The sequence below is a fragment of the Budorcas taxicolor genome, chromosome X (assembly GCF_023091745.1).
Source record: "Budorcas taxicolor isolate Tak-1 chromosome X, Takin1.1, whole genome shotgun sequence".
In the NCBI taxonomy this organism is placed as follows: Eukaryota; Metazoa; Chordata; class Mammalia; order Artiodactyla; family Bovidae; genus Budorcas; species Budorcas taxicolor.
Window position 1 is genome coordinate 28,619,568 of NC_068935.1, and position 14,617 is coordinate 28,634,184.

The 14,617-nt window shown below is 46.1% G+C and overlaps 1 protein-coding gene across 1 annotated transcript; it reads left to right on the plus strand.

The window, feature by feature from the left end:
- The first annotated feature begins 4,778 nt into the window (after positions 1 to 4,778).
- On the plus strand, positions 4,779 to 13,947 carry AKAP14 (A-kinase anchoring protein 14). The gene is made up of 5 exons (XM_052662607.1): positions 4,779 to 4,935; positions 5,020 to 5,111; positions 10,367 to 10,546; positions 13,011 to 13,063; positions 13,818 to 13,947. The coding sequence occupies exons 1-5, from the start codon at positions 4,779 to 4,781 to the stop codon at positions 13,945 to 13,947; spliced, it is 612 nt and encodes a 203-aa protein (XP_052518567.1).
- Positions 13,948 to 14,617: the final 670 nt, after the last annotated feature.

The following is a 14,617-nucleotide window of genomic DNA, read 5'->3' on the forward strand; positions in this document are numbered from 1 at the left end:
CTCTCTCCTCTGGGCAGTTAAGAATCCCACTGCCCACCCTTCCATGCTCACCCTGGGCCTCGCACCAATGGCCCCAGGGCTTCTTAGGTCTTGCTGCCCCTGCCGCATACAGGCGGCTGGAGCTCTGTCCTTTTGGAGTGCAGGTGCCTCCCGGCCCAGTGTTTCCAGTTACCCTCTTTCTCCCAGGGAACCCAGGAGAAAGGCAGGGCTGTGGATCAGGGCCTGCTGAGGCACTAGAAGGTTCATGGCAGTTGGTCCCATGGGCTGTATGGGAGTCAAATCAACAAACAGAACTCAGGCCAGTCCTCATCATCCAGCGTTTTCACAGCTCAGGAACCTCTGTGCTCCCCAGTGTCAGTGTCCACACGAGCCCTCCTCCTGCCTTGGCTCTGATGTACCAAGCACTGTTCTCAGCCTTTTCTGTAAAACTGTGATTTGATCCTCATTAAGAATCCTATTCCACAGGCACTGTCACCCCCATTTTATAGACAAACTAAGAAATGTTAAGTAAATTGTTCCTGGGTATATGCTGATAACTATTACAATATAAGCTCATCCTGGATTCATAAAAGACATCTTTGAAAACAATCAGGCACACAAGGGAGATCCTAACCTCAGAGGTTGGGAATAAATAAGTGAAAGCTCAGTCAATGAAGGTGGACAGCTCTGGGTTTGAGTTTTAGCTAACTTATGTAATATACTCTGTGCCCCTCCTCAACTGTAATGAAAACACCAACACCTACTTCTTAGGGCTATTGTGATGTATCGCTTCCCAGTGACTGGCACACAATAAGGACTCCCAGTATATACCAGCTGCGAGGCTCACTACTGGAGCAGCCCTGCAATCCCACCTGCTGGGGGGAAGCTAGCTTGGACAGGACAGCCTAGTCCTGGTCCATAGGTCAGATTGCTGCTGTGACTGGACTAGCCCCTTCTCTCACTAACAGAAGAAGTCAATCATTTGGGCTTTGGTTTCTATTGGCTGAAATTGGTGTTGTCCTGGTAGCACATGTAAACATTCCAGCCGGGAAGCCTGGGGAAAGCTGCCCAGCGACTCTTTCTGAGGCTTCCTGGGCCACTGCTGTTTCATACAAGGATCCAGGATCCGAGGATCCAGTCACTCAGGTATTGAGGGTTATGAAGGGTGGGAGGGCTCTGCAAAAGGGGCCTGCACTTGTTTTCTCCATTTGTCACTCACATCTCAAACTTGACCCCAACCCTTCATAGCCATTCTGCCTTCTGGCTGCTCATTAGGAAGGGGAGGGAGAGAAAGGGCTAGAAGAGGCCGGTGGGAGGGAGGCTTTGGGTCTGTGGTCCACAGGCATGTGAGGATAAGATGGGAACTGCCTCCTGAGCCCTGTCCCCCATTGGAGCACAGGGTTCCTGGGGTCCTTCTATAGACAAGGCCCCTGCTAATTTGGTGGGTTTGAAGGGCACAGATTTGGCTCCCAGTAAATTTATCAAGAGGCAATTTACTGAAAGTCAAGTCACCAAATGACCAAGTAGCCAAATGGGCCGTTTTCTGAAGGATCACGTTGCTGGATGGGGTTTATGACAAACTGCTTTGGCCAAATTGGCATGGGCCTCGGGGTGGGAGAGCCAGTTCTCGAGGGCTAAGGGCCTCCAGACACCCTTACCCCGACCCTTCAGTCCCTCCTCACTCTAGGATAGGCTGCCTGGGAAGATTCCATTTCCCCCCAAAGGATGACCCTGTCCACCCCTCCACTGCACCCAGGGGAGCTGGGTTGCCTAGTACAGCACCCACCACAGCCTGGGACCTGTGATGACATCCAGAAAGGGAACAAAGGATGACCTTCTTGAAAGAGGCTCACAGTGATGAGGTCATCACTCATTGTGAAGCGTGGAGGGGAGGAAGGAGGCAGGGTGGAGAAGAGGCAGGCTGTGGAGCTGGATGGCCTGGTGTGAGGCTGGCTTCCTGGTTCATGTGGTAACTAGAGTCCTTTTTATGATTCAGGGCCCCAGTGGGGAAACTGCTGGCATACAGAAAGTCGGAGAGAAGGGTTAAGTAAAGGGAATATTTACAAAGGTATGGGCAGAGGGTAGGGAAAGGAGGGTGAGGACGGCTCCTTGGGGCTGGTAACAGTGGGCCCATGACGTTGAGGGGAGAGGATGGTTACCCTCACCAGACTGAGAAGTGAGTGAGTTGCCCTGGGACTGGTGGCCACCTCCTCCATGCAGCCAGTCAGGGGTGACCTGGGAGGCGGAGAGCCCCGGGGGAATACCTACCTGGAGCTCACTCTCCTTTCAGCCTGATCTCCCCATTGTGTGGCACCTCCTGGAAGCCAGAGGGCACAGACAGCCCACTGATACAGTCCTGGCAGTTTAGTGTTCCCGGCTGGAGAGCAGGGGAGGTGGGGAAAGTGGGCCTGGAAGGCATAAGATAGGTGTCCAGCCATGATCTCACAGCCATGCTGAGAGCTAAATGGAATGAGGCACATTCAGTTCAGTTCAGTCGCTCAGTTGTGTCTGACTCTTTGCGACCCCATGAATCATAGCACGCCAGGCCTCCCTGCCCATCACCAACTCCCGGAGTTCACTCAGACTCACATCCATCGAGTCCGTGATGCCATCCAGCCATCTCATACTGGGTCATCCCCTTCTCCTCCTGCCCCCAATCCCTCCTAGCATCAGAGTCTTTTCCAATGAGTCAACACTTCGCATGAGGTGGCCAAAGTACTGGAGTTTCAGCTTTAGCATCATTCCTTCCAAAGAAATCCTAGGGTTGATCTCCTTCAGAATGGACTGGTTGGATCGCCTTGCAGTCCAAGGGACTCTCAAGAGTCTTCTCCAACACCACAGTTCAAACGCATCAATTCTTCGGTGCTCAGCCTTCTTCACAGTCCAACTCTCACAGCCATACATGACCACAGGGAAAACCATAGCCTTGACTAGACGGACCTTAGTCGGCAAAGTAATGTCTCTGTACATTAAACCCCCCAAATTGGGAGTTGCTATTTATAGAGAAATAAATAGCTTCCTTAGGAGCGAGAGAGCCACTTTCAGGCAGCACTGGCCAAGCAGGGATTGCCTGCATGGGGTTTATAACTACGCTAGAAGTGAGTGCACCTCAGTGAGGAGACTTCAGCATAGCAGGGAAAGAAAGACTCTAAGACTCAAGGGAAAAAGATGGAAAATGTTCAAAGACTTCTAGCTCTGTGATGAACCCTTTACAGTACTAATAACTAATTTGCACAATCTGGATAAGTGTTAAACACACTTGGAAAAATTTAATTATCTCTTACAAACATCTTGGGCTTCCCTGGTGGCTCAGATGGTGAAGAATCTGCCTACAATGCAGGAGACGTGGCTTTGATCCCTGGGTCGGGAAGATCCCATGGAGAAGGACATGGCAACCCACTCCAGTATTCTTGCCTGGAGAATTCCATGGACAGAGGAGCCTGGCGGGCTATAGTCCAAGGGGTCGCAAAGAGTCAGACACGACCAAGTGACTAACACACCCAAACATCTTACTAAAATAGGAGCTGCTGCTGCTGCTGCTGCTGCTGCTGCTGCTGCTAAGTTGCTTCAGTTGTGTCCGACTCTGTGCGACTCCAGAGACAGCAGCCCACCAGTCTCCCCCGTCCCCGGGATTCTCCAGGCAAGAACACTGGAGTGGGTTGCCATTTCCTTCTCCAATGCATGAAAGTGAAAAGTGAAAGTGAAGTCGCTCAGTCATGTCTGACTCTTAGCGACCCCATGGCAGACAAATATTTTCTTAACAAATTTCAAGCTCTGAGCCAGCATCATACTTACTGGTGCCACACCAAAAAGAACACCCCTTGAAGCCTGAAGGAAAAGAAGCCACTGTCTCGTTTCCCTTCCATTTTTCTGGAAGTGTTACCCAAAGCTAACACTTATATATTGCAGGGAAAGAGATGGCAAAAGAAAAGATAGTTTCTGACAGATAATTGCATATCTGGAAAATCCAAGAGGAATAAAACTGAAAAGCAAACCCCTCCTCTACTGTACTGCCTTGAATCCTTTTAATTCACTTTATCTTCAAAGAGCCACATGCCCTCAGTAGCCTAAAGCAGGGTTTGAAGTTGTTGTTGTTATTTTATAATTTCATTTATATATTTTTGGTTGTGCTGGGTCTTCGTTGCTGCACAGGCTTTCTCTAGGTGCTGCAAGTGGGGGCTCTTCTTTGTTGCAGTGCACGGGCTTCTCATTGTGGTGGCTTCTCGTTGCAGAGCACAGGCTCCAGGGCCTTTGGTCGTTGCAGCGCGTGGGCTCAGTCATTGCGGCTCCTGCGCTCTAGAGCACAGGCTCAATAGTTGTGGCCCAGGAGCTTAGTTGCTCCGCGGCATGTTGGATCTTCCCAGATCAGGGATTGAACCTACATCTCCTGCATTAGCAGGCGGATTCTTTACCACTGAGTCACCAGGGAAACCTGGGGGTTGAAGTTCTAATAAAGACTCAACTAGAAATCAATACTGTTAGAACTATAAGGAAGTTAGGAATCAGTTGGCTACACCTTCCTTGACTTAAGTCTTCATGGTTATGAGAATCAGAAAATCCTTGGTTTTCAGGAATAGTGGATCTCAGCATCCAGGCACAGAAGGTAAACAGCGAGATCCCTCCTACCCTAACACCTAATACCCTCTCTAGAGGCAACAACCGTTTCCTGTGTCTTGTGATTCTTCAAGAGATAGTCTGTACTTAAGAAGAGTTTGTACAGGCATGCACACACACACACACACACACACACACACACACACAAAGTAACTTCTTGAGTTTCTTTTTCTAGTGAAAAGAAAATGAATGTGACCAAAAATGTCAAATTTGAGAAGGAAGCAAATGAGGATAAAGCTTCTACAAGCCAGGCGATGGCTACAGAAGACCCTCAAGACATAACAAAAATAGCTCTAACTTTAGCCAAGGATGCCATCACTGCTGCTGTCAAATCTGCAGAAGGTAGTAAACCTGTCTGGGTCCCTGTGGTCTCATTAGGTAATGCTCCACTAGGAAGTAACTAATACATTCATACTTTGTTTGCAGAAGCTGAAAACCCTGTCAAAAATATCGACTGGATCACCCATGGTGAATTCACAGAAGAAAAGGGCCGTCAACAAGTTGAGGAGTTTGTTTTGGTAAGTCCTTTGGCCACTCCAGCTTTGCACACAAGGGCGAAGAATGACAAAAAGGCTCCTGTTTGATGAAAAGTTGGAAGTCCTGCTAGAAAGCCTAAGTGATGATACCACAGGCGACTTGAATAAATAAAAACTGTCTCATCTGGATTTCAAAATCAAGATGGGATAGTCTTTGAAGGTGAACAGCACAATCGTATTCCCAGTGTTTGTATTGTCTTCACCGTACACTTCCCTAAGAAAATCAGATTCTCAGCTAAGCAATTTTCCCATGCCACTGCCCCAAATGGGGGCCTAATGGCCTAAGAAGGAATTGTTGTTTAGTTGTTAAGTTGTGTCTGACTTGTGTGACCCTGTGGACTGTAGCCCACCGGTTCCTCTGCCCATGGGTTTTCCCAGGCAAGATTATGGGAGTGGGTTGCCATTCCCTTCTCCAGGGGATCTTCCCAAACCAGGGATTGAACCTCCATCTCCCGCATTGGCAGGCAGATTCTTTACCACTGAGCCACTGGAGAAGCCCTTCTAAGGAGGGAGATGCCTCTAAAAACAGGGGTTCTGTAGTCCCAGCTCTAGAGTTCTCATGTTAACAGAGGGGATGTAGAGAGATCACAAGGCGTTTTGCCTTAGCTCTGGAATGTATTCACTGTACAGTCAGATGCACATGCTCCTAACTCCTTTTCTTTTTCCTCCTGGTCCTGATTCTGACCTATTTGTGGGGCTTATCCTGGCAGCTCTGGGGAGAAAGCCCTGGGTTGCTTTGTGTACTGGCGGGGTGGAGGAAAAAGACTGGTCTGAAACCCCTACTTGCTCTATTTCCTTGGAAGAGAAAGCAGTTCAAACTGGTGGAGGCAAACTCCCGGAGCCTGGAAGAAGTGTCCAGCTGTGTCTGTTCCTCTGGTCAGTCCATCCAAGCCTTCTGGCCTAAGGGCACTTTCCCAGGCCCAGAAAGGCCCTAGTCAAGTGGGAAAGAGGAAAGGTCAGGAGTTCGGGACTCCACACCCTCCATTTGTGATCCAGGGGCACGACTGCTGTTGCCGTTGCAAGGGGTACCAGGAACACAATGAAGACAAATGGTGCAAAGTTCTGGTTCCCCTTGGGCCTTCCCACTCGGAGAACATCTCCCATTTGGGTTTGGGCCAAAGGTTCTGCCTGCTGCACCCAGGGCTTATGCATCAGACTGAATGGAACAGAGAACAGGCAGGAAAAGGTGCCTCTGGAGATCCTACTGGTCCCGAGTGAAAGGCTAAAAGTCAGTCCTGCCTGAGCTACAGGGCCCCATGTGATCCGAGTCTCCATCCCCACCTCCTCCCAACTGACTGCTCAGACCCCATCACCTACCACCTTCTCCCTGGTCACTTTTCTCACTCAAGTTGTACTTGCAGTTCAACTGCCAGGCATGCTCCCACCTCAGGGTCTCTGCACTTGCTGTTCCCTCTCCCCTGAGATCTACTCTCATGGGTCATGTTTTCCCCCTCTTCAGGTCTTTGTTAAGACGCCTTATGCTCAGAGGCCTTTCCCCGCCACCTGATTTAAAATTGCACCCATTTCTCCTCTGACTTCTTTCTTTTCCATCAGAACTCAGCTCTATCTAGGATATTAGATTGTATTTACCCTATTGCCTTTTATCCGCCATCAGAACACATGGTCCATGAGGGCAGAGATTTTTGTTCACTGTCATGTCTCCAGGCCTTAGAAAGGTCAGGTACATAGTAGTGAAAGTGAAGGGTGCTCAGTCATGTCCGACTCTTTGTGACCCCATGGACTGTATAGTCCATGGAATTCTCCAGGCCAGAATACTGGAGTGGGTAGCCGTTCTCTTCTTCAGGAGATCTTCCCAACCCAGGGATCAAACCCAGGTCTCCGGCATTGCAAGCAGATGCTTTACCAGCTGAGTCACCAGGGTAGCTGCTCTATAAATATGTGTTGAATATATGAACAGACTTATTCTCTGTGCCATTATTTCTTCACAGATGAAAAGCTAAGTCAAAGTATTTGTCTTACTCATTGGTAGGACTGTTTTGAGGACAGAGACAAATTAGAAAGTAGAAGGTGATGGAAAAGCTAGAAGCTCTATGTAACTCCTGACATAAAACCACCATTTCCAGTCCTACTAATGCAGCAAGCTCTAGAAGTAAAGTCTACCATCTAAGTGCCAGGCATTTCTAATGGAGCGCTTTCTCAAGCTTACTGAAGATTTCTTAGAGTTCACCACACACCAGAGGATGGCAAATTAGGAGTTATTACCATTTACTGAGCGAGCACTGCAATGTGCCAAGCACCACTAAGCACTTCACGTGCATTATCTCATTTAATCCTCACAACAAACCTCAGTGTACCCATTTTACAGATGATGAGCCCTGAGGGTCAGAGAGGTTGGGCATTTGTCCAAAGTCTTTCTGATTAATCAGCAAAATGAAGTTTTGACTGTAGGTCTATCTGATATACTTTTCTCACCATAATAGGAAGAGTCGTTTTTGATGCCAAAAATAATACAGTTTACTATCAATGAAAAATGCAAATTCAAAAGATTTTAAGGTATTACAATGTGAATAAGAATGATTCAATCTGGTACCAGAAGGCTTGTGTGTTTGTGGGGAGGGAACGGGTACACTTATACACTACCAGTGGGCATAACTGGTTTATTTTCTTCAGCAATGCAATGTGGTAACAAGAACACAAAAAACAGTTCTTTAAAAATTTTATTTTAAATTTATATTTATCTTTTGGTGCACTTCATGGCATGTGGGATCTTAGTCCTCTGACCAGGGATTGAACGCATGCGTCCAGCATTGGCAGCATGGAGTCTTAACCACTGGACCACTGAGAAGTCCCAAGAATACACAAAGAAGTTCTTTATACAAGAAAACCTGGAAAATTCCTCATGCCTATCACACACAATATTTTCATAATAAAATTAAGATATCATTATTTAAAAAAAAACTCAGTGAGCAAAAAGACACAAAGTAGACAATGAAAACCCCCTTCTAACCCCACAATATCCAGTTCTACTCCCTCAGATGTCACTTACCAGGGATAACAGTTTTGTGCATATACTTCCAGATGCCTGTTGATTTTGAGTGTCAATAGTATGTAATTGTCTAAGCCATCCATGGCAGAATAGCACAATGAGATACTCTTTTCCTGGAAGTGAGTATATAAAGCAATGTTATATAGAAATGACAAAACATGGGATAACACACACTCACAGCATAGAGATAAAAATGGGAAGATTGGTTTGATGGAGACAGCTGAATTTACTGTGTCTAAACCTGCTTTAGAATATCCTAGAGCTGAGACATCTGATGGGGTGGAGAGAGCACTGAGCTGGCTGCCTGGGAGCCCGGGTCCCAGTCTCAGCTGTTTTTGTTTGTCCTTTCCTATTTCTAGGTCCTGGGATCCTCATGTGCAAAGCGAGGGGCTCTGTTAGATGATCTTTAGGGACCACTCCAATGCTACAGAGCCTGTGACTGTGTGACAGATTTTTTAAAAAATTTTGGCTGCACTGAGAGGCATGTGGGATCTTAGTCCCTGACCAGGGATTGAACCATACTCCCTGCATTGGAAGTACAGTCTTAACCACTGGACCATCAGAAAAGTCTCTGTGACATTAAACATTAGGCCTAAAAAAGTGTATCAAGCATAACACAGAAAGGTTGAAAATAAAAGGCATGCTCCAATGGTCCTCATAGGGTTGACTGTGAACTCCTTAATTCAAAGGAATAATGATCTATGTAAGAACACACAGACCTGATCTCAAGAAATTTAGAGTCTGATGTTCCTCTCTGGCCAACTCTAACAGCCAATTGGGTATAAGTTTGAAATAAAATCAGCTGAGGCAGAAGGCCAGCCTACAGTTTTTGTTTCTTTTTATTATTGTCTGCACTGGGTCTTTGTTGTAGCATGCGGGTTCTTCGTGTGGCATGCAGTCGCACAGGCGTTAGGTTCCTTGCAGCATGTGGCATCTTAGTTCCCCAATCAAGGATCAAACCCACGTCCCTTGCACTGGGAGATGGATTCTTAACTACTGGACCACCAGGGAAGTCCCAATATTTATCTTTTTTTAAAGGAAGCCCTGAAGTTTTTTACTATCTCCTCCCAAACTCTCTTCTGATAGATATCACTGGGATTGTTAGAGAATCCTACTCCTGTCCTTCTGTGGACCTTCATCTTAATTTAGGATCTTTTCCAATTTGGAAGCTTTCTGTGCCTAACAGCCAGAGCAAGGGGATTTCGTTGAACTTGATGAATATCTCCGGCTTTCAAGGCCTGGTGCTAAGACAAGGGTGCAATGTGACTTGTGTGGACTTGAGGTGTTATTAAGGTGTGTGCTTTGGAGGGGGAAGCTTCTCCAAGCCATCTGGATGATCCTGACCTATTCCTTTTCTGACCTTATTTTACTTACCACCTAGGGCTGCAATGAAGTGAGTCTGGTTTTCCCAACAGGTGATGAAATCAGCCTCATCACTTTCCTTTTATTTTTTAAGAAGTCTATTGAATTTATTACAATATTGTTTATGTCTTGTTTTGGGCCACAAGGCACATAGGATCTTAGCTCCCCGAGCAAGGATCGAACCTGTATCCCCCTGCATTGGAAGGTGAAGTCTTAACCCACTGGACCACCAGGGAAGTCCCAGCCTCATTACTTCCTAGTCACACATTTAGGTCTCCTGGAGTGAGCAGAACACATGTTCTAAGCACTTTCTAATTATCTGCCAATTAACCAAACTCGCCTTCCAAGTAAGGGTCCGGAAGGAAGTCACTGTGGATATGCATGCAGTGTGTATGTACACACACCTGAGTGTGAGCCCCTGCACTGCTAAGTCCAATCTCAAGCAATGTCTGCACTGTTAGCTTATTTCCCATTTTAGCTCCACCTTTTCTCTCCTCTACCCTTGGAGATAAGTGAGAGTTGACTGTAGTTTGAACCCTGGTCTAAAAGGTTAGAAATAGATTCCAGAAGTGGGGCTATAATCTCTACTGTTGTGTGCTGCCTTCATCGCAGGGGTCCCCAACATGCGGGCTACAGACTGGAAGGTACCTCCAGTCAGATCAGCGGCAGCATTAGATTAGAAATAAAAGGGCCCAATAAATGTAATGCACTTGAATCAGCCCCAAACCATCCCCCTCACCCTGGCCGTGGAAAAACTCTTTCACGAAACTGGTCCCTAGTGCCAAAAAGGCTGGAGTGCGCTGAGAGGACTTGAACAGAAGTCTGCGTTTCTTCCTCTGTGTGCTTTTTCTTTTCTCCTGTGAAATAGAACTGGGAGTATCAAGACCGCTGGAAGCACTACACAGAGTTTTTAAGGAAGGAAGATGTGTTTCACAGCTTCTACTACATCTACTGTGTACGGTGGAGCATCCCAACTGCTCGGAGACCCATAGCCCAAATCACTGCCAGTGTGTACTTCACCATCAAGGTCAACAAAAACAAACCTCTGGTAAGCGCTTCCTTGGCTGCCCTGTTCCCTTCAGTGAGACTTCAATGAGAACAGACTTCGCATGTCAAGGCCATTGATGGCCCCTTCCTTGTGAAACTGAACAGTCATATTTCTGTCTTCAATCTGGTGGAGCTCATCTGTAGCACTTGCCATCGCTGATCACGCTCTCCTCTGTGAAATGTTCCATTTGGCTTCTAGAACAACATTCTCTCCTAGTTTTCCTCTTGCCTCACTGACCACTGTTTACTCTACTGGTCCTCTGGTCTCTTCTCTCACTGACCTCTTCATGTCTGCATGTCCTGAAACTCAGCCTTTGGGTATCTTCTCTAGCCTCTTTTCTTGCACAATCTTATCCAGTCTCCTGGCTTTAAATGCTACCTCTAGCTTATTTTTAAAAAACATTTATTTTTTCTACATTGGGTCTTTGTTGCTATGTGTGAGATTTCTCTAGTTGCAGTGAGCAGGGGCTACTCTTCATTGTGGTGTGCAGGCTTCTCATTGCGGAGCACAGGCCTAGGATGCATGGGCTTAGTTGCTCTGCAGTGTGTGTATTCCTGGACCAGGGATCGAACCTGTGTCCCCTGCATTGGCAGGAGGATTCTCAACCACTACACCACCAGGGAAGCCTCACCTCTCGCTTATGATTCCCAAATTTCTGTCTCCAGACCAGACTTCTGTCACTTGGATATTTAAACATCTCCCTTACTGTATCCAAAGCTGAACTTCTGACTTTCCTTTCAAAGTCTGACCTACCTATGCCTTCCTCATTTCAGCTGATGGCCAATATTCCTGTCATCTTCCTTGACTCTTCTTTTTCAGTCACATCCATTAGGAAATCCTGTTGGCCCTACCTTCAAAGTAGGCGCTCAATCCAAGCCTCTCTTCCTACTGCACCTCTACCACCTTGGGCCAAGACACCATCATCCCTCACCAGTTATTTCAATAGCCTTCTAGCCAGTCTTTCTGCTTCCACCTTTACCTGCATCCTGTCTCTTTTCAGCTAGCCAGAGGGAGTCTTGGAAAAATGAAGTTATGTCACACCTCAAATGTTCCAACATGCTTCTCCAACTCCAAAATGCATGTGAATTACTCAGGGATCTTGTTAAAAGGAAGATTCAGATTGAGCAGGTCTGAGCTTCTGCATTACTAAGAAGCTCCCAGGAGCTGCTGATGCTGCAGATCCGCAGATGACACCCTGAGTAGTGAGGGCCTACAGCCCTTGTGTGACCTGGTCCCTTGTTATTTCCGCTTTCCCATTACCCCTGCCCCTTCACTTACTCTGGTCCAGCCATTCTGATCTTGCTACTCCTCAAATAAGCCAGGTAGAGTCCCACCTCAGGGTTTCTGTACTTGCTGTTCTCTTTGACTGGAACCCTCCTTGCCTCCCTAATACTTTACCATCTTCTGATCATCTATGTAATTTCTTACCTTGTTACACTCTGCAACCCCACCAGAATGTAAGCTCCATGAAGGCACGGATTTTGCTGCTGCTGTAAAACAAGACCTGGCAAATAGTTGGCACTGAGTATTTGAAGGAATGACTGCTTGTCACCGCTAGGTTGACTGTGAATATGAAATATGTTGACAGCTGCTGTGAAAGGAGTCCAAATGACACCTATGAATCCAGGGTTAGGATCCTTAGAACCAGGGTGGTACTAACCATGATGCCTGGAATACAGGAGACATAAAAGTGTTACTTCCCCTTTGCCTTCATCCTTTCACAAGGTATTTGAGGCTCTCCTGACTCTAAGGCTTTATAGATGACCACACCATAGTCAGCCAACCATGTCCTATATTTATCCTATCCTAGTACAAACTTACCTATTTGGAGAGTTTGGAACCTGGAGTGATCTAAAGAGGTAGACTACAAGGAGTTCTCATTTCTCCTGGTCATACAGTCCACCATCAGCTATCTTGCTAACTGGCAAGCTCTAAGATTGAAAAGGGAGGCTGCTGGAGGTACACGAGACCACGCAGAGAGAAGACTTGGGGCTGAGCAAGAGCCTGGCTCAGAATTCCAAATATAATTTTGGAGGGGACACTGGATGGGGGTCACTGAGACAGAATTATAACTGTAAAAGACATTTTTAAAATGTCTTTGAACCGTGTTCATCTATATTTTTTCATTCTTAGGCTGCCCCTACAAGGTAAGTTGGTTCTGTTGGCTGAGTAAACTGGACCATGTAAAGAAGGCACATGACTTCCTCGTGCTCCTAGTAATGAGAGCACAGCCTCCCCTGACTTGTTTTCAATTTTGTGGAGGTTCTTAAGGTATTCATTGCCTAAAAGATCTTTTGGGCGAACACAGGTTTGAAGTGACAAAGAACTACCACCCACAGATCTCCAGTTCACAGGGAAGATGAATTCTAGAAATTAAGGAGTATACTTATGGATACATGTAGCAATGTAAAGAATCATGAGTTGGTATGACTGGTCTTGGCTGACAGTTGTCTTTTTCTCTTAGGACACACCCATTGATGTCTCTTATGTCTTTGAGGGTCATTCATTAGTTCACAGGTAAAGAAAATTTAGAGATTTTAAAAGGGTAGTAGGACAAGGTCATCATACTCCAAGAAGCCAGCGGGCCTGTTTTGTTGTTGCTGCTGTTTAGTTGCTACATCGTGTCTCACTCTTTTGTAACCCCATGGAGTGTAGCCCTCCAGACCCCTCTGTCCTTGGGATTTCCCAGGCAAGAATACTGGGAAATCTTTCTCCAGGGATCTTCCCAACCCAGGGACTGAACCTCAGTCTCCTGCATTTCAGGCAGATTCTTTACCACTGAGCTACCTTGGGAAGCCCTCAGCGGCAGATAATTTATGTAATGGTCACTTTTCTTCTTTGGACCACCTACTCCATTAAGATGGGCTGAAAGTAAGATTCTGCTTTTATTCTAGAAAATGGATTTTATCTGTAATGTCTTGCTTTTCAGTGACTAACAACTTGAGGTTAGTTGCTGGACTAGGGTGCGGCCAAAGCAGGTCCCGTCTATTGTTTCAATGGGAAACTTCACAATCACATGGAACTCACTTATAAATAATATTCAATGATTCCTTTTATTTGTACAGCAGGTCTCTTACAGAATCTTTACATATAAACTCACCCTTTTTATTGTCGGGGCCCAAGGAATGGAGACAATCTTTGCCTCCACCCACAAAAGGCATTTTGCTCACTAGGAATTGTAACAGAGTAAACAGGGAATCAATGGATCCCTGGCTCAGTGTTTTCTTTCCCTTTAAAAGCTTTTGTTGTGTTTGTTTTTCCTCCTCTGCAGACCAGGAGTGATTCGCTTTCGAGAAAAATGGCTAAGGGACATTATTGAGGCCAAATATGTTTTAATGAATCCAAATATCTTCCAATTCAACAGTATGGGAATCTTCCAGAATATTTTAGGAGATTTCTAATCAGAGCATATTAAAAATATGATGCTGTACATCAAACCACAGAATATTTATTGAATAATAAATTTGTGGCACACAATCTAGCTGCATTGTTTTTCTTTGCATTCATTTTCCAGTTGGCAACTTCCATTACATTAGCAGAGTGACCACTAAGTTGTCTTCTATTTTCTAAAAGGTTTTTCCCGTCACTATCTGTATTGCTCAGAGTCTTTCAGATACAAAAGCTGAGTTTAGGGAGTAGATAAAATTCACGTCAGACCAAACTGAGATTGGTCCTTGGCTCTTTGTTCCCCCATGTGAGCCTGAGTCTCCAGCCTGAACATACCTCTTTCATGGGCACAACTGGGGAACAGTAAAATGGCAACAGTTCTACAGCTCATAATATAACCAGTCTGAAGGGTTTCCCTACTCACAGCTCCCTTTATTTAATGCAACTTAAGCCTCATTGTTAAACAATACATTCTGAAATTCTGCAACTGGGCACGCTGCCTACCACAACACAGCGTCACAACTGTGATGGCACCAGGGTGGCTTGAGGATTGGCTTGATGAAACAGGGACGGTTCAATCACCACCCTTACTATTTCTGGCTTTCTTCCATCCTCACACCAGATCATTTGTTCCTACCATCCTGTGAAGCTGTCTTGCCTGGCTGCAAGATTTTAAAACATCAA

What these genes read in the sequence shown, in the direction of transcription:
- AKAP14 (XM_052662607.1), top strand. Translation starts at nt 4,779, where the DNA reads ATGAATGTGACCAAAAATGTCAAATTTGAGAAGGAAGCAAATGAGGAT. An exon ending in TGCTGTCAAATCTGCAGAAG is followed by an intron (nt 4,936 to 5,019) that starts GTAGTAAACCTG and finishes CTTTGTTTGCAG; the next exon opens with AAGCTGAAAACCCTGTCAAA. An exon ending in GGTCATTCATTAGTTCACAG is followed by an intron (nt 13,064 to 13,817) that starts GTAAAGAAAATT and finishes CCTCCTCTGCAG; the next exon opens with ACCAGGAGTGATTCGCTTTC.